This window comes from Macrosteles quadrilineatus, unplaced genomic scaffold (genome assembly GCF_028750875.1).
Source record: "Macrosteles quadrilineatus isolate MER2022 unplaced genomic scaffold, UCM_ALF_1.0 Scaffold_2__2_contigs__length_208266976, whole genome shotgun sequence".
Lineage (NCBI taxonomy): Eukaryota > Metazoa > Arthropoda > Insecta > Hemiptera > Cicadellidae > Macrosteles > Macrosteles quadrilineatus.
The window spans coordinates 176,119,715-176,142,043 of NW_026542595.1; the positions used below are offsets into that span (position 1 = coordinate 176,119,715).

The 22,329-nt window shown below is 36.2% G+C and overlaps 1 protein-coding gene across 5 annotated transcripts in view; it reads left to right on the forward strand.

The window, feature by feature from the left end:
• LOC128985765 (echinoderm microtubule-associated protein-like 2) overlaps positions 1-22,329 on the forward strand; it is a 102,116-nt gene that overhangs the window by 38,079 nt on the left and 41,708 nt on the right. For 4 of the 5 annotated variants that reach the window (XM_054405617.1, XM_054405616.1, XM_054405618.1 and 1 more), the window contains exon 2: positions 5,041-5,132. In XM_054405617.1, the coding sequence (XP_054261592.1) occupies positions 5,072-5,132 (61 nt within the window). In that variant the 5' untranslated portion in view covers positions 5,041-5,071. Of the gene's footprint in view, positions 1-5,040; positions 5,133-19,921; positions 20,132-22,329 lie in introns of those variants that run through there. The other variant, XM_054405620.1, reaches the window with a different exon arrangement.

Consider the following 22,329-nt stretch of genomic DNA (forward strand, 5'->3'; position numbering starts at 1 on the left):
CCTAGGGGGGCCCCGAAAGGGGCCCCTTGCACAGTAGTTGTTATTAATATCTTCGAAAATTAATCAGACACTTATCGAATGGCCTTCTTTTTTAACAGGTTTATTGTCATTATCCTATATTTAAGGTTACTGTTCCAAAATTCTTGACTCTAAGGGACTTTTCCTCAGGGTTGCACTGGGCCCCACGCTTTTAGACCTAGTTAACACGAGCATAGCTGCTAGGCTGTGACGGACCAGTTTGAGTTTCAATGAAGCCGTCCACACAAACGTACGGCCGCGGCGATCGAGTTGAAGGGGGCCCCTTCGCTTGGGGCAAAAAATACAATAAATAATATGAAGACTCTTGTCCTAACGTAGAATGTAACTTGTACAATTGTGTTGGGTTAAATGGAGATTCAATGGAGTTCTAATACTTTTGAAAAATAAAAACATTGCTCTGTTTATGTTTTATTAGATGTTATTCTTTTACCTCTAAGTATATGTCTATCACGATTTTAAGGGGCAGAAGTATTATATTAACCATTCAATTAAAAGGTTTAGTAAAATAGTAATTAAGTTATACGTCGAAATTTGGATCTTCAATTTAGTCTTTTGAGTCAAAATCATACAGCGCCAGTAGGATAAAAAAATCTATATAGACATTTTATGACAGCTAGGTTCGTCTGATGTTAACAAAAATTACATTATTTGGGAGCGGGCGAGCGTTGTCGACTGAAATCGTAAAAAAACAACAAGCAGCTGCAACAATAAATGATAATGAGCTGATAAGGGATCCTGTTTAGTCCTGTCTGTCTCACGCACGCGCATACACATACATATACAATGCCTTATCGCCTATCCAAAACAATTTAAATCACTTTACTCCCAGTGTGTTTTTGGTTGACATTGTCATACTTTTGTGTTGTATTTTATTAATAATTCTGCAAACACTACAAAGAACAAATTAATGTTGTATTGAATGTTATGTTTGTGTTGTATTAATCTAAAATATTGAATACATTTAAACATCTTTCAGGTACAGTACTCATATAAAATGGTTAGCTTGTGATTGGTTATTAGACTTGTATTGCAACATTTTACTCGTCAAGAAAAAACTCAAACTCGTTAAAGTTCTTAATGGTACTTTTCATGCTAGGACTTTAACATGTTATACAAACGAGAATTCCATGCCAAAACCACTATGAAAATAAACATAAGTCATAGTTTATGGTTTTAGTGCAGTCAGGAAATGTAGGAAAAGGGGGTTTTAATTGCCATGCCAACGTGACCAACGTATCAGAGTGGGAAGTGACATTTATTTATAGGGAAAATAACTATGTTCTAAACCTTATAATGATTAATCTATAAAAAGTAAACTTTAAAATTGTTTTGACTTGTATCTTATAAACTTAGTAAAAGGTTTATAAGTAAAATTGTAGTAAATTCTAGCTGTTGTATCCGTGCTTTGCAACGGGAAGAGAACACGAAATAGAAACATTTTGATCTTTACATCTGTTGATAAAATAGTTACACATAAGCCTTTTAAAAACAAAATTTTACCTTTATGGCCTTAATAGGATAGCTGTTGTCATAAATGTAAAAAAATAATAGTACTGCACCCTGTTGGTAAACATTGTAGCTTTTTAATGCTATTCAATATCATATAACCAACTTGTGTAGTTGAAACAGCTGACAAAATTCTTTTATTCCTTTTAAATACGATTACTCATAAGGTTCACATGGGAAACTCCAGAGCCACTGGGGCGGATCCCGAAAGGACTTATAAGATAAGAATGCGTCTATATGTTAATCGGGAATGTGAGCTATCATCATACCAAATTTCAGCCCAATCCGACCAGTATTTTTCGCGTTTACTGGTCACAAACATACATCCATCCATCCATACATCCAAACTTTCTCATTTATAATATTAGTAGGATATTAAAGCTTTAAAAGTTTATGCATTATCTCTGACTTACATCACGTGTTTAAATATAACTTATTTCATTAATTAATGTTAGTTATTTTTTATTTGTGTTTTCATTCAAGCACCAATAGAATGTGTAGGCCTATTACAGTAAAAAAATTAAATTAAACCTTTTACAAGTACGTGTTATTTTATTTTTATTTTATCTATAGTTTTCATTATTTGTTGCAAAGTATATTAACATTTTAATGTATTGCAAAAAAATGTGTAAGGTACCTGCTAGGTATATTAAAATTTTATAAATACAATTACAACAAGAGCAAATCATAACATAACACCGTACATTGTAACTATTTTCAGACTTACAATATTACATAAAATTAGTTTATGCAAAATACAGCATACTATTCTAACAGGTTTACATATAAATTCACCTTGAAATTTCCTATTTAAAATTAGTGTGCATGTAATATGCGTTACATTGTGTACTGTATTTGTTCGTCTCGTATAATCATACTGGGGGCCCCATCGGCAAATTCGCCCGGGGCCTCTGAAGTCCTAAGTCCGGCCCTGGGAATTACACAGAACAAATTTAAAAACAAAAAACAGCTGTTTATATAAAGAAACTCGGTAGCTATTTGGGAGTAAATATTGACGTTTGTAATATTCAGGAGGTTATATACCAAAGTAAATAGTTAATCAGTTTTGTTGGAAGAACAGAAAATGCCTCGAATTCAAAGAAGAAATATTGAAAACAGGAGGACAATTAATAAGACATCTTATGCATTATGAGAAAAGTAGGAGACGAGAGGCCTGGTCTAGCAGTAAGGAATACAGATTCTCATCACATCGTGTTGTCACGTTGGTAAAGTAAACTTTCCTAATGTAAGATCAAATACCTGCATAAATGTTTAATGGTAACACTGACAGACCGAGTAATGTAAAAAACTGTTGTAAAAACTATAATAATGTCTGGTTCCTCATGGAGGGCTCAACAAACTGTGGTACCCAAAGTAAGTTTGAATCTATATCAGACAAAGTGCTGCCATTCTTTATTCAAAGAACTCAACTTTTGGTAATATCAGCTTTAGCTATGACATTACTGAAGCTAAAGGGCCAGTTCATAGCAAGGGTTGAATATTACCAGCAAGATATTACATTTTCTGCAATGTCACATGGACAACATTATGTGGCTGCGAGTCAGGACAATTTCTTTGGAGAGGTTAATTTTTTTCAACACAAATAAACAAAAGTCAACTCCCAAAAAGCTATAAAATATTTACATTATTAATTATTATGGGTTGAAAAGAGCATGTGTGGAGATTCCGAACCACTCGTTACAGCATCATTCATTACACATGTTGTTGCGATTGGGATTCAGACCCAATCCTGAGACCTTTATCCATTATACCAACCGCACTTTCAGGCTGCCCCAAATTCTAAACACCGACCAACATAGGTGCTAATAGATGTGCGCAGTGAGACGGCGCATGCGCAGTCAATTCATTACGGCGACTGCGCCATTCCATTGCGCCCATTGCGCCACTCGCCGGTTTGTGTGGCAAGCGCCAGGGGCCGTGATAATACACCATGGTGGCGCACTGGTATGCCTTGTTAGAGGACCCTCATACTAGAATAAATTCCATTATATTAGTTTAAGATTGAGAAAGTAAATAGTGAGGTTTGATTGAGAATTGAGTCCACACAAGAATTTTTCTACCATGTCCAACTGTGTGTAAATCCCTATGCAGTTGTCAGAACTGATGATGCTTGGACTATAGTTCGGCCGCTTAGAAAACGACCTGCGCGCTAATGCTAAACCAATGCTGGAGGAGGTCGCTTTCTAAGCGGCCGAACTATAGTTTCGTTTTTAACCTTCAATTTTGCGCAGTTATAAGTATTTTTCTCCTAGTGTGCAATATACCCGAGTTTAAATGCGTCTTCATAAACCATTAATAGAAGGGTAAAAGGGCTGTAGTGTGCTATGTATTATTTACCACCTGCGGCCCTTTTTGGAAAGTGTCTCAAATGTCAAAAGCATTTCGTCGCAAAGTTGAAATATTTGCACCGACCCTTAGCCTGCGTGAAAATTTGCTGAAATAGCACAGCTTTGTAAGTTATTTGTTCAAAAATTGGTGTTTAAACAGTGTAGATGAACTAACCCTGCAAAAATAGCTGGAGAAAGAAAGTATGCTTAATTTTCTTACTAAGGCTTTCGCTGTCAGAGTCTATCGATATTTTCAGCTTCAACTTCGTCGTCAGTTAAAATTCTATGCCAGATATTTTGCCCTTTCTGTTTAGTGGCATCCTCAGTTACAAGAGTAAAAAATATGGGTTGTGAGAAGGATAGCCTAGTATAACGTTGAATTTTGAATAGTTACTAGGCTATTTGTTGTTTTTGTTATTGATCACATTCCACACTAAAGACAGCTTAAAATTCCATAATATGTATCTTGATAACACAGACTTAACCTGAACCACAGCACTAAGCACTTTTGAAACATAACCGCACCTCTCCACTTTACACTCGGATTAGTGAGCCAATTCGTTCAGCGATACAGGCAACAGAATGACGCCATAGATGGATATAGTTGGCGCTAAACATCAGCTGATGTCATTGCCGCCATGGCGGGAGTCAGGTGGTAAACAGCTGTTACCAAACACCTGTTGTGTTAAACGATCTCCACCCGACCGTAAGTCCGGTCACAGCGTACCCCGAACCCCTACCGGACTGTACAGATGGACTCGATTCAAAATTAAAGTATTGTGAAATTATCTCAAATCACACTACGATTAATTATAGAGAATAACAACTCGAATCCAAATCCAACTTCAATGATAATATTATGATCATGCGGTGTTTAGATGATCGGTATGATTATAGCTGTCTGGTTATAAATCTTTGGTTCTTTCGGCTTTTTGGTTATTTAGTCGTCATGTTTGTTGTAAACTATGAGGATCTGCGTCGATTGTTAATTTGTTGCAGATCTTTGGATCGGTTTTATTATTCATTATTCAGCTCTGTAGATCTGTTTTGATTGTTTATTTGTTGGTTATTTGCTCTGTTGAGATATTTTCATTGTTATGTTTGTTGCAACACTATGTATGTTATTTGATTGTCGTGTTCGTTGCAGCTCTGTGGATGGTGGCGTGAGTGTTGGAGACATGCGGCTCAACGGCGGCCGTTATGAAGGATCTCTATCTTCTACGTCCACTACTGAAGCTGGTAAGAAACATTACAATATAAAATCTTTTGTATAATGTTTATGTTGATGAAATGACTCTAAACTCAGGGAACTAACAATGCCTGTCGATAAACAACTGTCATGCAAACTCGCCATTTGGAGTCGTGCAACTGCAGACGATTCAGATATGATATCTTGCCCAGTTTATTACACAGTTTCTTTACTTTTGGTAGAAAATATTGTTATGTTTTTCATTCAAAAGAAAGTTTTACAGTTCATAAACCTTAATGAAGTCGAGACACTTTGTTTTTCACATTACCTTACTCGAACATAATTTGCATTAGGGCCAAGCAAGGGGCTTGTATAGGAAAATTGACTCGCTATGCAAGTGGACCATTCTCTAAACAATTTATCGTCGCCAAACACATTATATTTTTTGTCAACAACTCAACTATTTTTATGCCATTTTCATCTTTTAAACATATTTGCACTCTTTCGTGATTTTGATTGAAGACTTCATATTTCTTAGACCATGAGAACGGTATTTAAGAATTAACCATCAGCATTAATCGTCTAACCAAAGTATTCATACACAAATTCAAGCTTTGCATGTGGTATCTATGGACCCTCCATTTTTTGGAAGTGTCATACTTCTCTTCAGCCAATTTACAATTTTTTTAAACATGGATTTGAATCTACTCTTCTTCGCACTCTCCGACTTTCTCGATGCCTCGAGCCCAAGCACCACTCATGAACTCCTTACTATCCCCTGCCCCAGGGCCGCCCCTGAGGTCCATGTTCAGCCTGGTTGGAGGAGGTAATGGTGCGAGGAGAATGGTCCATTCGTGCGTCGCTCAAACTGCTATAGAGATGGATGCTGAAGCTCGACTCAGATAAGCCTCGGATTATGATAATCCTAGTGATCTGGCGCACCCTCAATTTACCGATCTGATGATTTTTCCAGTTGTTTTCGCTCTGCCATTATCTCTAATAGGGTTCCTGGTCAGATTTTCTTCGTGGTGGTCACACAAATTTAAATATAAGTTATACAGCTAATTTACAAACCCGATTGCTTGATGGACGGTTGTTTGCGATTGCTGCAATCAATTTTGTCGATTGATTGTTAAAAATCTTCGTATTAAGGTATCTTAGTTTGTTCTATCGATATGTTTTCTAATTTTCGTTAATATATATAGATCGTAAAAGACTTTTAAGACGAGTATTTATTATTTTTGGACTGTAATAGGCCCTAACCTAAAGATTCCCCACTTAGGTCGATATACCACGTCATCTTCAGACTCGTTTTTAGACAAATCCCTTTCTTAGAAGAGGGTAAAAATTATATTGCGAGGTTTAGACTTGGATGCAATCTCCACTCAAAGGCGTTTTTACTTGTGCTACACAATAAAACATACCCTTATTCTAAACCACAGGTCCAAAACTTATATCTCACCTGCAGATACATCGACCTGTCTAGACCTTTCTTCTGGAACATCCTGCCTAGACCCTTCCCAATATCCCAGTCCTGAACGTCGGTCACGTCCGTCGTATCCTGTCGCGCCACCTTCGCCCCAGTGGCTCTGGTAGGTCGCCGTCAAGGTCAGGACACCGTCTAGGAGTCAGGACACGTCTGTAGACAATGAGTCAAACCCTTATCATTCATTGTCGCATTGTCATGTATTGGGCGAAGGTGATGAGCGACGATGTTTTATGAATGTGATGTGATTTATAAGGCTTATGCTTATGCAGAGTGGTTTTATTGGATGATTTGGTGTACCTACATCTTTAGTACTACCAGAGGAGTACTACTAGAGGAGTAGACCGCAACTCCTTTAATCTATGCTACTACTCAAGTGATACCGTAGTTGTCTGCCAAACAAAATCGTGGGGCTCTTAACGCAATCGTGTTACCGACATAATTTTTGCAATCAGCAGCAAAATATGAGACTTGCATAACCCATTGTTACCACTTTTGTCAACTTAGCATCGTCAGCAGTTCCATTAGTAACAGCCAGTGTTTACATGTTCGGCGGGGTGCTATTATCAAACACCACACGTAGACCTACATTCAACACACGATATACACGATAACCGTGATCCAGTAGGTTTTAAGCCCACCTTATTTATAGAAAATACCCCCGCCACAGCAAATCTGCAGACTAAGCGAGATTCTATTTTCCCTGATCGGATTTTTACCAAAAGATTTCCTTAAACAAGTTAGATTTATTCCCAATTCAAAGAACATTAGGTTCTGCGAGCACTAAGATTTGCTACTACAAGGAAGGTAATTAAAAAGTTGTTTTTGTGAGCTAAGTACAAAATAATTAAATTTTTCAAAACTGATCTAAATCTATTCATAACCAAGCAAACTACAACAGTTTACTATTCTTCATACAAAAAACATAAGATTTTTTTTTCCTGTAACCATTAGACGCACAACAACACTACGATGTTAAGTTTTGTTGTTTTTTAAGCTCTTAAAAAAAAATTTAGAAAGAAATCACAAAATTTTGTGTTGGGGTCGAAAATGGGGAAAAATAATTGTTACCCCATCAAACCCAACTGTTACCATAGTTTGAACATGCTGGTCTGCAAACTCGTTCAAATAAAAGTAGGTTTAACACGTGTATACCAAATTTCAGACGATTTTTGTTTGAGTTTCAAGAATTTGAAGAGATGGTGCTTTTGACTTTTGGGGATATCAAAAAGAAAAAGCAGATCAGTCCCGGGTTTTGGTCTTATCATGAGTTTATGGGTCGATCATGAGACCGACGTTAAAAGTTTATTCTATATGGGAAGCTCGCTAAAAATGATAGGTCTTTTGGCCCTGTGAAGGAGATTTCTCTATATGATTATTCATTTATTTATGGCAGCATGGTAGTACTGTAATAGTTGTTTGTTTTATGCTAAGGCCCGGTGGTGTGAGCCTAAAGCTCTAGGTCTATCAAGGAAAGATTGTTTCGCATACGAGAACTTGCTCTGAAATTGAGATTTCCCTCCATATAATAAATCAATTTAGCAGTGACAGCATAATGATGGTACAGGCGCCACCTGAGTCAGAGGTACAGGTGTAGGCACTCAGTGTAGGTACGTAGTGTGGGCGATGTGATAATCTCCCTGTCAACACCAGTATCTTTATTGGCCTCGGTCCCAGACACCCAGTTTTTGTTGTTTCCCCTCGCAAGACATTATATTTATCATATTGGACAGTGGGACCGGAGATACAGGTGCAGTTAACAGTCTGACTGTTCGAACAACAATACAAGACAACAATACAAGAGGTCATTTATTGGATGTTCTTTAACTTAAACAATGTAGAAAGATGTGTTTGGACTAGATTGTACGTTAACTGCCCGGCAAAAGCAATCAATTCTGCTGGTAGATCTATGTGAATTCAGCGACATTAATTTAGTAAACTCTAATTGGACTGCAACATTGACATAAAATTAACTTAAATGGTTCTCTACGTCATCTGACAAGTAAATATTTACTGCACGAGTCCTGCTGTACTCGATTGAAGCATCGACCTGTTATTTGCCTGGTAGATTAGCAACCGATCCTAAATGAAGATCTCTACATCTCCTGGGAAGAGGGCACAAATTTGACAAATTTAATTTACGTAAAGGGCGGAGAAATGTTCCTTCTGTTTTAAACCTTAATGCCTAATAGGTTGGAGTTAGTATTTGCTTGGTTGTCTCAGAGAATCCTTTATTTGCATGCAACTCTCTGAAAACGTTTAATTTTCTTACCCTTTCTTAAAATCAAGATTTTTTCTAGTTCGTGCCCACTGCCCATGCAGCCGTCTTTGAGGGTCTAAGGCCTCGTAATTGATTACCGGTATGTAAATAGAATTACAAATGAATGTAGTTTACACATTATCGTTTCCAGATGAGTGAATCCTAATATCTACTGATCTGTACTTGACCTTAGTCCCTCTCGATGCGATTGTAAGGAGAACAGTGGCCTCCCAGCTGAGCCGGGCGTTGTTTGTTGAAGCTTTCCCGCCCATTTCCTTACCTGGACTTGTAATTTCCCGGCAAAAATAACATCCATCATCCACGCTCCGCCGCCGACGTCCCTTCCGACAGCTAAGTTTGCTAAGCCTAACAAGATTTCGCTTATCCATTTAGAGAGTCGGGGTGTATTCTATTGACTATTCTCATTGTCAGTCAATGCTACATTTTTATGCTATATCTAGCCTTCCTTCGTGATAGTAAACTGTTCCTATTTGTTTGGAAAACAACAGCTGTTTTTAATAACATGAAGAAAAGACGGCCACAAATTAAATACCTAACAAAATTTATAGTTTTGATCAAAGTAATGTTTACAGCGCCCTTTTTAGTGATGGTTCCTAAAAGGAGGAAAACCCTACCTCCAATTTAAATATTGATCTGATATTGAATTATTTTTGCCACCATTTCGCGATGCTTGTTTTTTGTTTCCAAAGTAAAAGTAACCTCTACGTGCATTTAGGATGAACACTGTTGTTTGTGAATCGCTGACGCTGAGTGGTCATTTTGCTCCCCTTAAAATATCAAGGTTGTTGTTCCGATCCCAAGCAGTCGGTTCATATTCAAGATCTCATTAGTCATTGAGCTTTCAATGCTGCTTTTGTAACTTTAGGCCGAGTGTCGATACCAGAGTTTGAACAGTTCCCCTGCAAAAAAGTATAATTCCGTTGAAAGACAGAGGAATAAACAACTCATCAGCAAACATTCTCGGTTTGGTGTTAAAAGTCGACAATGAGCTGCCTAGACTCTACACGAGTGATCGGTTCGACCTTGACCGACCACGTTTCGAATTTGCATCTCGGGCCGTCCTCAGCGGTTGTATGGTGGTGACATTGGTTTAAAACAGACCCAGAACACTACGTACTGCGGCATTGAGTATCGTGTTTAGGTACAGTTTATTGCACACTCAGATGGTATTATTAACCGTATTGTGATAGTTGTATGTTTTAATATAACATATTCCTGGTAAAAATTAGTATTTGTATCCTGTTCCTTTATACTGTTTTCATTTGTCACTTGAATTCTTGATTCAGACTCGCTACACGATTTATAATCTCTGCTTCAACCGTATTTTTCACCCAATTCAAGGTTGTATGAATTAACGTTGTGCACTTTTACACCAGTAAACGGTTATGGCATTTTCACCTTGATTTAACCATCGTAAACCTAAATTTGGGAATCATCCTTGGCGGACCTTATTCGGCTATATCCATACATGTCTAAATATAGATGTATAATAAAATCATCCAGTACCGGTCGGCTGTGCATAGCGTCGAAAATCACTGAAAAATATACTTGATTTGAGTCACAACCTGTGAGTTAAATTTAGACATCACTTGATTTTATCCCAGGGCTTTGGGTTTAACAGTATTGTTTATGTACACCTATTGATGTAATCAAAGTCCTATACATCTGGAAAAGCTTTTGGAAACAAATACACGAATAGATATACTGTAGTTAAAAATAAACTAAAGTTAAATATCTCGTCAACAATTTGTGTCAATTTATCTGGTTTCAAAGTTCTGATTATGTTGTTCACCATCATTTAGTCCTTCGAGTTCCATCGTTGGCGTACTACTGCAAGTCAACAGACCGTTTCCCAAGCCCTGACAGCAAATGCCTGAAACCACTTACAACACAAAGCGCGAAGCTAATTTGTATTGCTTTCCATTGTGAGCGAGTGAAGCGACGAATCGCTCCAGAGTGAGCGAGTCTTTTAATTCTTAACGCGTTGATTCGAGCGGAACCTGCATCTGTGGACCGGTACATTGATTGTTTTCTGGTCGTTTATCATCTGGCAAGAAATGTAGTTATTGAACAGAACAGGGTATTAGGGTTTGTAATTAGAGGTAGCAGCGTCACCCTTTTAAATTGTAGAATAGTATGAAACAATATTTGACTAATACTGACATTGATTTTAGCATTTCCTTTTCGAATTGCTAATACATTCACTCGCATTCATGTTAAGGTCACCCTTAATAACTGTGGAGAACAGTATTTATTGTTTTAACCAAACGAGTAAACTTGCCCAGTAAAAGTTACCTCATTAATAAATGTATCCTCTAAATTGCAATTGTTTACCATTAAATACTTCACCTGTAATAGTTTTGTTTTTTTATTACTTTACTGCTATGTGTAATGTATTTACTGACCATCCTATAGCACAGCTAAACCATTAATTAACCACACAACATTATTCAGCCACAGCTACGTCGAAGCGCTTATTGTCACAATGTGACACTTTGAGCTCGACAGGTGCGTGACAATGCATGCATTTTGTCTCGCCGTGCGTGGCAACTGAACATACAACAGACTCAACATAGCCAAAGCTAACTACATAGACATTTTCTGCATGCGGTAGGATATTTGTTAGGATGGTCTATTAGCACCAGATCTTAGTTGTCATTGGGGTATTAAATTAACGATGATATCTAAAAACGGTCGTGTTAGATAGTGCACAGAAAGGGGGTTTAGTAATTTCGCGTTCAAAATCCCTTACAAAACATATACCTCAAACTGTAGAACTGCATTGTGTTGTATAATAAACAATGTTGTTCAATGAAAATTGACAATACTGCACCATAACTCAACCTGATCTAATTAATAGAGGCCTTCTGAGAAAATCACTCTAATTAAGGTATGAAGTTGAGTTTTTAAATTAGCATTGAGAGATGTTACTTACTTCAGAAACAAAAGATTTGTACTAAGCACAAAAAACACAATTAACATCCAAAGGGATCTTCGGATAAATTAAAGAAGACTCGTATGGCCATACAATATTATCGCATCTGCCAAGAGGCATATCAGTTAGACCAATGCCCGAATTAAAGGCCCATTTTGTGATGGCAATATATTTGATGACTACATCGTGATGATATCACAAATTTCAGTCGATATCCGGATTTTAGTTTTATCTTCCGATATAAAATACCAGTAAACCTTTACATTTCAACAATAGTTTGCCTGTCGAATGTCTCCCGGGATTGTTTATTCTCATAGCTCAGCTGCATTTGACCTGTGACCCCTTGACCCAGGTTGTCCTAGATGACCTTCGGCCGCTCCCATGGTCCGAGGTCGCGGAATGTCGGAGTGTGGTGACATTGATTTGTACCGCTCCAGCGTGCAATTGCAATAAGTAGCGCCTTCGGTTAGACGATGCAATCACCGCACCACGTTGCTGTGTTGCAGTTAATGCGATGTAGAAAGTGAAGGCGTTTCGTGATTTTTGTAAGACGTTACGCTTAAAGCTATTATTTTCTAAAATAAAAGGTTTTTTTAGGACAGTATGGTAATTTTTTTGAAGATTGAGGCTTCTCTTTCCTGGGTGTGATAGTAGGATGAGACGGATAAGTAGTTATCTTCTTGGAATTCTGTGAAAATTAGAAGCATTTTGTCTCCGGTATATCATACACAACAATTTACGGCTTTTGACCGACTTCACTTAAAAGCGTGTGTGATACCTTTATTAAAAATTCTACTGCGGATAGAAACCTAGCAATAAAAAAAGGAAACAGCAGAGTTGTTCAATGTTTAGGCCAAAGTTAAAAGTTAAAAGTGCATGGAAAAACAAGTTGTGGAACATTTCTATTATTTTTACTGAAACGACTCAAATACCTAATTGGTTGAATCGTATAGGCCTATAAATCTTTGTATTGTGGGTAAAATAAAACGCAAGATGTGTCTCATTTAAACAGGTTAATTATATTTTGGTATTGTGTTAACTGATGTTGATATATATGAGTATCTGTAGTAACCCGTTTTGAATTACCACGCAAATGAACTGATGAATGAAGTTACTAATCGATGGTTTGTTAGTTATAAAAGTCCACTTACATGAGAAAATAATTGTGCGAATGTATGATTACCACATTACTGAAATCCCGATCGTTTGCTGGCAGATTCTTGAATTACTTCTTCTAATGGATCAAATCAATTTTACTATTATTTACTATAACCTCGGAGTAACAAAACAAAATTTTGTTTGGTTACTCTGAGCTCTGAGCTATAACTTACTGTATTTAACTCCGAACTCCGTTGTGTTTATTAAGTTGAATTGTTTGTGCTGAATTACTATTCTCGCCAGTCTATTGTCAAAGTGTATTGTCAAGCCAGTTCGCTTGTGATAGTTGATATTTTATCAGGTTCTCACATGAGATGGCGGCTCCATACTGAGCGAAAGTTGTGAGAATGAGGCTGACTGTCTCACGAGTCTCATTCAGTCCCTACACTACCAACTACAGAGTAATAGTAACGTATACATTCTAAATTGATTGGTACTTAACAACAGGTTTCCTAACGATAGAAATTATATAGTTTCAATCAGAACATTTTCCGTGCTTTGCGAAATGGCGAGGGCGTAGAAGAGAATAATGAAGTTAGTATGGTCGATGGTATCCCACCAGCGATCGCAAAAAAAAACCAAATATGTGATCGATGTATTCTACCTCCTAGCTGCCACCTTCAGAAGAAGTCCCCTGATAAAGACACTAGCAGCTGACGTTTCGTAAGCGGACCTGAAGCAGCAGAACAATTGTCTGGCAATTAGCAACATTCCACAATGGCGCTGCTCTGTGATTGTCATGCTAAACTGTGAATTGTGAACAACACGGCAGTCGTCAGTGAGGTGTTAAAGTGACAACAACAATACAACAGCAACGACACACTGACAGGCAGTCGAGATAGTGACTACGGTATGAATGGGAGTTTTGAAATGAGAAGTACGAGTAAGAACGGCTACGTTTAGAGGTTTCATTAATATTTTGTAGACTGGATAGATAAAAACAAAACACACTCCCGACTGTAGACTGTGGATTATCTCATTATAATGGGGGAAAATACGATAGGCCTGGTCCTCCCTTTAATGTATTAATTTATTTTCCTGTGACAAGTCAAACATCCTAATCCTTTAATTAGTTGTTGACCCTCAATCGACACGATTTTTCAATTGGAAAAAACGATAGCACTCATCCTTTTTTAAATTTATGCAACACAATTCAGGTTGTTTTTTAGGGATAATTTTGGAAATTTTTCATCACGATTATTAAAAACTCTTATAAATTATGTAGCCAATTTTCTAAATTTAGGAATTAACTAGTTAGGTAAGAATATATACCAGTTATACTACGCAACTCTGCATCTTTTATAGTGTTTCGATTCGATTAATAATTCGTCGGCGCGCCGTTGGCAGCTCTGTAACCAATCAGCTGTCGCGGACAACAATGCTGGTCAGCTGACCTTGACTGTTGTGTTTTGTCTGTTGAGTAACCGCATTCTCTCACACCGAAACATTCGACCTCAGCGTGAGACTTTTTTACAAGAAGTATAACACAAATAAACACTCCCAGTCCCAGTGCATAATATAAAGATGTATCACTTTTATAGTCGATTCTGTAATCAAAAGTCTCAAACTATATCACTTGGCAATCCACTTTAGCTATTATTAATAGTGGACAGTTCATTCTTATGTTATAAAGCTGTAGAAATGTTCGAGATTAAAATTATCATTGTTGAGTTTAGTCAACGACAGTGTACGCTGATTTAAATTACCGATTTATGTCAATTAACCAAGTTTAACCAAGCCAAGCAGAATATTCAAACTAACAACCTCTTTTGAAGTGGCATGAACAATCACAGTACAGTCGAACCTCTGACGTATTTCAAGGGGTAGGGGGAAAATTCGTATCATCGAGGTATTATTATATAACAAAGTGGTCCGTTTTATCGATGTTTAAAACTGCCGTTGAGCTCTGAGGCAACTGTTATAAATGAAAAGGGATGGGTGGGGGTTTCATGTTGAGAAAAGCTTATGTTTGTTTTGAACACTACGTACTATGGAGGTCAAGAAGATCATGAAAAACTTGTCTTATATAGGTTGCATTCGTCTTGCAGAGGAGTTGTGCTAAGAATATTCGTCGTGTAGAGGTTAATCAGTTCTAGCCCATGTCATAAACAAATTCGTCTTAGGGAGGTTTTTAACCTAATTACTACGTTGTATAGAGGTATTTTTAGCATTGACCTTTATGAATGTTTCAAGGGGATTTTCAAATTATCGAGGAATCCATACTAACGAGGTTCGACTAAACTAGTCTTGCTATTAACGCCGATTGTATCGAAATATTATTGCATTGGCCATTCAAGGCCTGACTAATAGTTTTTTAACAAATACACAATAGAACTAACAATTTGAATCAATTGTTGAGAATGCACTTCCGTTCCACATGCTGTACTTGGACATAACACGTGACATTTCGTGATTGCAATATGTTGCAATATGCAATATGGTTTCAGGTCTATCACACGCGATAGGTCATGTTAAACTATGAAGTTGTTACAGCTCTGTACAGTATTTCACATGCATCCACCACGCAATCTAAAATGACGAAAAGACAGGTGCAATTACAACAAGTGTTAGAATAATTGTAAGAAAATAATTAACCGTTTTCTCACTCGATATTAATGTACCGTACTTTATAGCCAATCAACACATTGCATTTGAACTCATGTTCCTGTATATCACGTCAGCCGCACACCCTATACTGTATATTTTAATAATAAATTATTGGCCTTCATAGACACAGAAAAGAGGTTCAAACAATACAACAAAACGCCCTCTGCAAAAAAACACTGGCAGAAAAATAGCCTACTTTAATATTGTCTTTACAGGTTCCATAAGGGTAAGAACTCTTTATAAAAAATATGGACATAAACTTAATTTCTACTATACTAAATGTGCTAGTCTATAATAAACTATATTGATGGTAAACACAGTGTACGACGAGTGATAAATATAATTTTTTGATAATCGGGCAAGGCGTATGTATGTTTTAATATTTATTACTAAGATGTTTTTAAACCTAAGACCCTTTACACGAAACTCATTTCAGATTAGCTGGTATGACTTGCATGTCGCTTATCAATATGAAAAGCCCAGCAGGAACCAAGGGGCTAATTATTCTGGTACAAAAGACTAGGAGGGCTTCGTAGAGGGGAGCGGTCACGTGGTTTAGGTGTAAAACAAGTTTCTCAGCGTCCTTATCGAATTGTAATACTGTATTACCTTCGATATTACGATTTAGAATAATGACATACATGTGATGAATATGAATTTATATGACAATTTAGTGACATAGTGATATATTTGAGCGAAAATCTCTTCAGGCAACTAGGCAAGAGGCAAATGTAAATTTGCTTAGTCTACAGGTGTGTTGCGGTGGGATATTTTACAATTATCGGCAAAGATATACTTTACACGTTTCCATTAAAAATATCAAAAATCTTTATGGTATCTAGTGGTCCTGATTACGACCAGTTTGAACCGGTAGAAAATTATTTCCATTGTGGCGTTTTACATCAACATTTAAACATTTATAGTAAAAGTAGAAACACATCGTGTGGCGGGTGTAGGCTATATTTTATTGTATCAGTACAATTTGGTAAAATTGTGTTAATTGTTTTTCTTTCACCTGATCGCACTCACTATGCAATATACAACTAATTTATCAGTTAAACAAGGTTATAACAAAAATAAGAGTACTTCAAACCAATTAAAGGTCAATATAGATTTTTTAAATGAATCCCTACACAATCGGTTATCTAAGTACTCTAGTCGTATTGCGCCGGTAGATAACGCTGCGGCTGCGCCATTGTTGTGTTAGTTCATGTATCGATCGACAGAGTCGCCAGTCGCGTCAAGCTCAGTTTTGTGCCAAGTTTTCGCGTACAATTACAAAACGCCGAAACGTCTGTTGTGCTTCCTTGTTTTGTAATTTTCTAACAACTGTGCTCACAGTCATCGACGATGCAATTGTGAATATACACCTGTGGTTCAACAAGAGGATATAAGTGCTGTTTGAAGTGTGTTGTTGTGATGTGATAAGGTTAGGTTGTTGTTTACTAGCCCGGCGACCTGGATTATTAAATAGCTCGATACGGGTTTTAGCTTTTTGGTGTCACGTAAGGTTAAAAATAAGAAAAGTAAAAGTGAAAATTTTTCTGATAAAAATATTCTGTAGTTTAATCAGGAAAATCGTACTGTTCTGTTATCTCTGACCAACTAACTTAATTCACGGGTTATTTTTCAACGATTTCGAGTCGTATATTTTAAGTTATATAATAAAAGGAGTAAATTCATAAAAAAATAATAAAACCAACTATTTTAATAGGCTAGTTAAACATGTTTAATGTTTATATTGCTATTTAACTTTCTTATCAAATACCAATGATTAGGCCTATTATATTTTAGTATATGATAATATTTCAACCACAAATCATAAAATAAACCATAATCATAAAATCATTGTGATTACACTTCAAGAATATTTCTTGGCAGGCTAAACTACGTCTATATCAATACCGGTAACTGTCAATTTCAATTACACAATAAAATAGGTTTAGGTAAATGGTTCATTTTTAGCCTAACTAATTAATATGCAGTACTCCAATTGACTACGTTTCTAGTTTCTAGTAGAAAAACAAGTTTTTAAGTAGAGTCAATAATTTGAAAAACGTGAAATCTAAATGCTTAATACCGTTACTTGGGAAAATAGGATTGTTTTTACCAGCAGTGGTGTTGTGATGGCGAAGCACTCACATAAATTTTCAATGTCCGGGCTGTCTGTCGGGGGCAACGATATAAACAACTCATGGATCGCTGGCTCAGTGTTGGCCGCGCGGTCGAGCTTCCCCCACCACCTACTGGCAGAAGCCGACGCAGCCCATACATTCACCATTATAAAACACACTTTTTATTTGCTGCACTGTTGAAATTTATAGGGATAAAATATTGCTAACGCTTGTCAAACTCTTTTTACTAGTTAAACCTTTTATGTCTGTTTTGTTTCTTGCAGAAAATAACCCATTTGAATTCTTTAAAACTACAAATTCACTAAACCCGTTTTGTAGAGTTTTTTAGACAACTGATATTGCTAGTTCCAAATTGTACATGGTAAAATAATAAGTGATTACAAAGGAGAAATATAAAGTACAATATTTGTGTTTGAAATTCTATTTTATTAATCGAAAAACTATTACATAAACATTTAGAATAATTTTGCTAAATTTTTGCCGCAGTGGTAACGTAAATATTTGACGTAAACGCAATATTTTTTTCTTTCAATGTTTAATGACAATGTATCTTACAAAATAGGTCATAAAAAAGTATGCCTATCACGTTAATGTCAAGCATAGATTTGCGGTAAAAACTGGACAAATGTAGTAGGGTTTTTAAGAGTTCAAATGTGTTATTTTTTGCACGAAAAGAAGAAGACATAAAGTTTAGAATAGTAAAAGTTTTTGGCATGTATTAGCAATATTTTATATCTATATATTTAAACAGAGCAGCAACTTAAAAAGGCGCGTTTTACAATGGTGAGTGTATGAGCTGCGTCGGCTACTGCCAGTAGATGGTGGGGGGAGCTAGACCGAAAACAGCGCCCGCAGTGCTACTGAGAGCGCAATCCAGTAGTTTTTACATCGTTGGTCGGGGGTAGTTTGTTGTAGAGGGTGGGGGGTGTGTATGGAAAACATCCCGCTTTATTGCTGTGCAGTTACGTGCAATTGCTAAAGTTGCAGGCCTAACATTTATTTTTAAAAATTTCTGGGTTTTCCCAGCTTGTATTGGTCCCAGATTGGGTTCTTTAAAATGTTTCGCACAAAATAATTTATTCCATAGTACATTATAAATTTACATAGGCATAATTAATATGATCCTTTAGGTCGTAATACGATTAAAATGATAAAAAATGTTTCCTACATACAGGCTTAGCTAATTATAATTTAAAGGGCCGAAAACTAACTTCCTTTAGTAAAATGGATTTCAATTATTGTAAAAAGATAGAGGTTAAACAAAATCATAAAACGGTTTATAATTATTTTTAAATTATTTTACTGTACAATATGTACGAGTATAACACACGGTTGCATGGTCACTATCTAAGTTTGGTTTATAATTGCTTTCCAAATTTATTATCGTTTTAAGAATTTTGGAATGAGGGAGATTAAAACTAGTCAACAATTTACAAGAGACTCCCTTCAATAGGCCTACTAGGCCTACTTGAGTTTAAGTTCAATACAGTTCACCATACAAATAAAATAAATAATTACAAATGGCTAAAATGAGTAAATTATGACGGGTAGAAATATTATTTAAAAAATTTAACCTGAAACGTTGAAGCAAAAAGTTTAATGAGCCGAAAAATCCAATTTAGTAACTAAAGAATTTCGAGACTGTGAACATCTGATTAAAATTGTGTTTGTTCAGCTGTTTAGCGCGTTGACAATCGTGCATTTAACGATCAGTTGATGTTTATTTAAATCGTATTTTACGTCAACGCATTGTTTCCGGACGATGCATTAACAGTGCCAATAAACTTGTGTAAACGTTTCTAATACAGTGTTCTTTTTTATAAACCTTCTAAACAATATAAGTTAGTTGTCTAGTATTTAATTTACAAACTAATTTCTCAAAACACTAAAACTTCTTCTACTGGAGCAATAAATTAATAATAACTCTTGATTTGGTTATAGGACTAGATTGTAAATGAGGCGTCGAGAGGCCAAGGGAGATATGTGACTTTTTAAAAAATGTTGTCATGGTAACGGGTTTTGTTAAAAAAGGGTGGAATTTCAACAAATAAATTAACTTATATCCCTTGGCCTCCAAACTAAACACCTAAGAGCTGGAAGCCAAGGGGTATAAGTGAATTTATTTTTATTTTTATTTTATTTTTTATGACTATGAAAAAAATACAATGACATTTTTTAAAAAGTCACATATCTCCCTTGGCCTCTCGACGCCTCAAATGAAAATAGCTTACAATCACAACTTGACAGTCACTTAAGTGCCTTCTAAAATGTAATAAACATTTGACTCTTATCTTTACCGTTACATCACTCTATATTGAAATGGCTCGTTTAAGTAGGTGGTGCTATGTGATAAGGAAGTGACATGGTGTTATCAGTGTGACCTTGACATGCGGTTGTTATCATGGAATCTCCAGGGGATACAATCAGCGGCGTTATCAATGCTTGGAGTAAGTTAAGTATAAGTTTACTACTGCTTAGCTTACTTACTTGGAAATTGACTTATTTTACATACCGTACGGTTTACATTTGGGATTTCATGATTATTTCGTAAAAATATTGTTTTATCTTATATTTATATAACATTTTATACACGTTAGAATTCATTAAATCAACATTTACATCCTATTTCCTCCAGTAGGCCTATATAATAAAACAAACTAAATCTACATTTTGTATTGTTCAGTTGACACCTGAAGAGAGGTAATTCTAATCACTCTCTCACTACTTTACTTGCTCCATATGACACCTGAACAAAATAAAATAACCAGGAAATTGAGTCAAGTAATAAAATGAGTTGATAAATAAGCTGTTTAGCAAAAGAACCTATAAGTTAGTGAGATAAATGACACCTATTACTGTAGACTTAGCAACCAGTTTTTTCCCTTTTTTTAAGGCTTTTATTCCCTTGCAAAGCACGGTACAGCTTGTTGTTTATTGCTAACTATAAGCAAATTAGTTTCACTTGCATCACGTGTGGTCAGCTCGTTGGTCACGTGTCCACGTGCTATACATCACGTCTGTGACGCGACGTCGATATCAAACATTCATCTGATCAATATAGCCTCACCGTCAGGCGTCAGTGTCAGTGCGTCTGCAGTCTGACATGCTGTGTTTCATAGTACAGTACTATAAAAACAATAGTAGCGTTTCACATAACTTTGTATAATAGAGTAGACAAACATACTGTGAGACATCAAAACTAAAAATCTATGTGGTCCCGGGTCTAGGTCTTACCTTTAGACCTACGGCAATAGCTTACTTAGATTACGGTAAAACTATTGACTTGCTGAAAATTATTCGTTTAATCCTTCGGTAAAATCTGTTCGAAGTTTTGTTTAAATACGTTGAGGTATATTTCCCTGTTGGAAAATTTACTAAAAGTACAGAATGAAGAGGACTCTCTTTCTCCTACGGTATACTCTTTATTTTGTGTTCAAAGTAATGTGAAAAATTAGAACCTTGTTGTAAAAGATGTTTTGAATTGTAAACAAGCTGTTCTTATGGCTATGTAGTTTACGTCCATGTACTCTATTAATAAGTTGTTCCCTAGTCAGCTTTAGCAACTTACTGCAGCCGATGCCATTTATGACAACGTATGTTTGTTAAAAATAATCAGTTTACCAAAGTGTAACAGCCTGTAGGAACTATGGTAGGAACACAGCAACACAGCCTACTACTTATTTTTATACACATTAAATAGAATTTTTGTAATTTTAGAAAACTTTTTTATTGGTTCAATTGATAAATCATTGACCAATTATTATTGCTAGACCTACTTAGTTTCAAATCTACTCAGTGTCAGTGCAGTATCGCCGTATCAGTATCTTATAGCACTGTAGGTGTTGGGAGACAGCCAAATGTGAGCCAACTCACTCCCAGGCATATTATTTTAAGACGACAAACCCACTTTGCGGATTAGCCTAATTACATACTAAACAGAGTTTAGCAAAAGTATCATACAGATAAGTGGGTCAAGTTGTCTCTTTGGACTTATTTAATTAGACAATTAACTAGTTGTGCTCTTAATTGAGACTCATAAATTTCAAACTTTGAAACTTGAAAAATCTAATTGTTCTAGTATGTATGACCTTGCTATAAACCCATTGATTTATTTCTGAAATAATAAAATGTTTATTAAGGGACATTAGTTAAGGAATGTTTTTTGGGACGCGGCTAGGCTAGAGGTTTTAGTGCAGGACGTTGACATGGAAACTCAGGTCCAATTCCTACCAATCACCAATGATTATAAGTCATGCCACTAATATACCGCATATCTGTACTTGGACTTAACTAAGGTGTCAAGCTTTTTTACTCTTTTTCCAATTACTTCTCCTAGGCTAAATCAACTAACTTAAGCTTATTAGTCCATCGTCGTTGACTATGCTAAAAATAATCAACACATTGGTTAGTTTTGCATGTCATTGGGCCAGTTTGGTACAAGGTCGTTTGGTGATACCGCTTATCATATACACGCTGTTACGGGTGAATAGGCAGCGTCACAGTTGTAGTAACGTGATTTTAAAGTTATAAACATCGACTTGAAAGTGAAATATCGGTGCAATTTGTTGTGTTATCGCCCCACAATGTAATAAAGTTCATTGTACACGATGTATCTTATCGCGCATGATGATAACATCCGTATTGG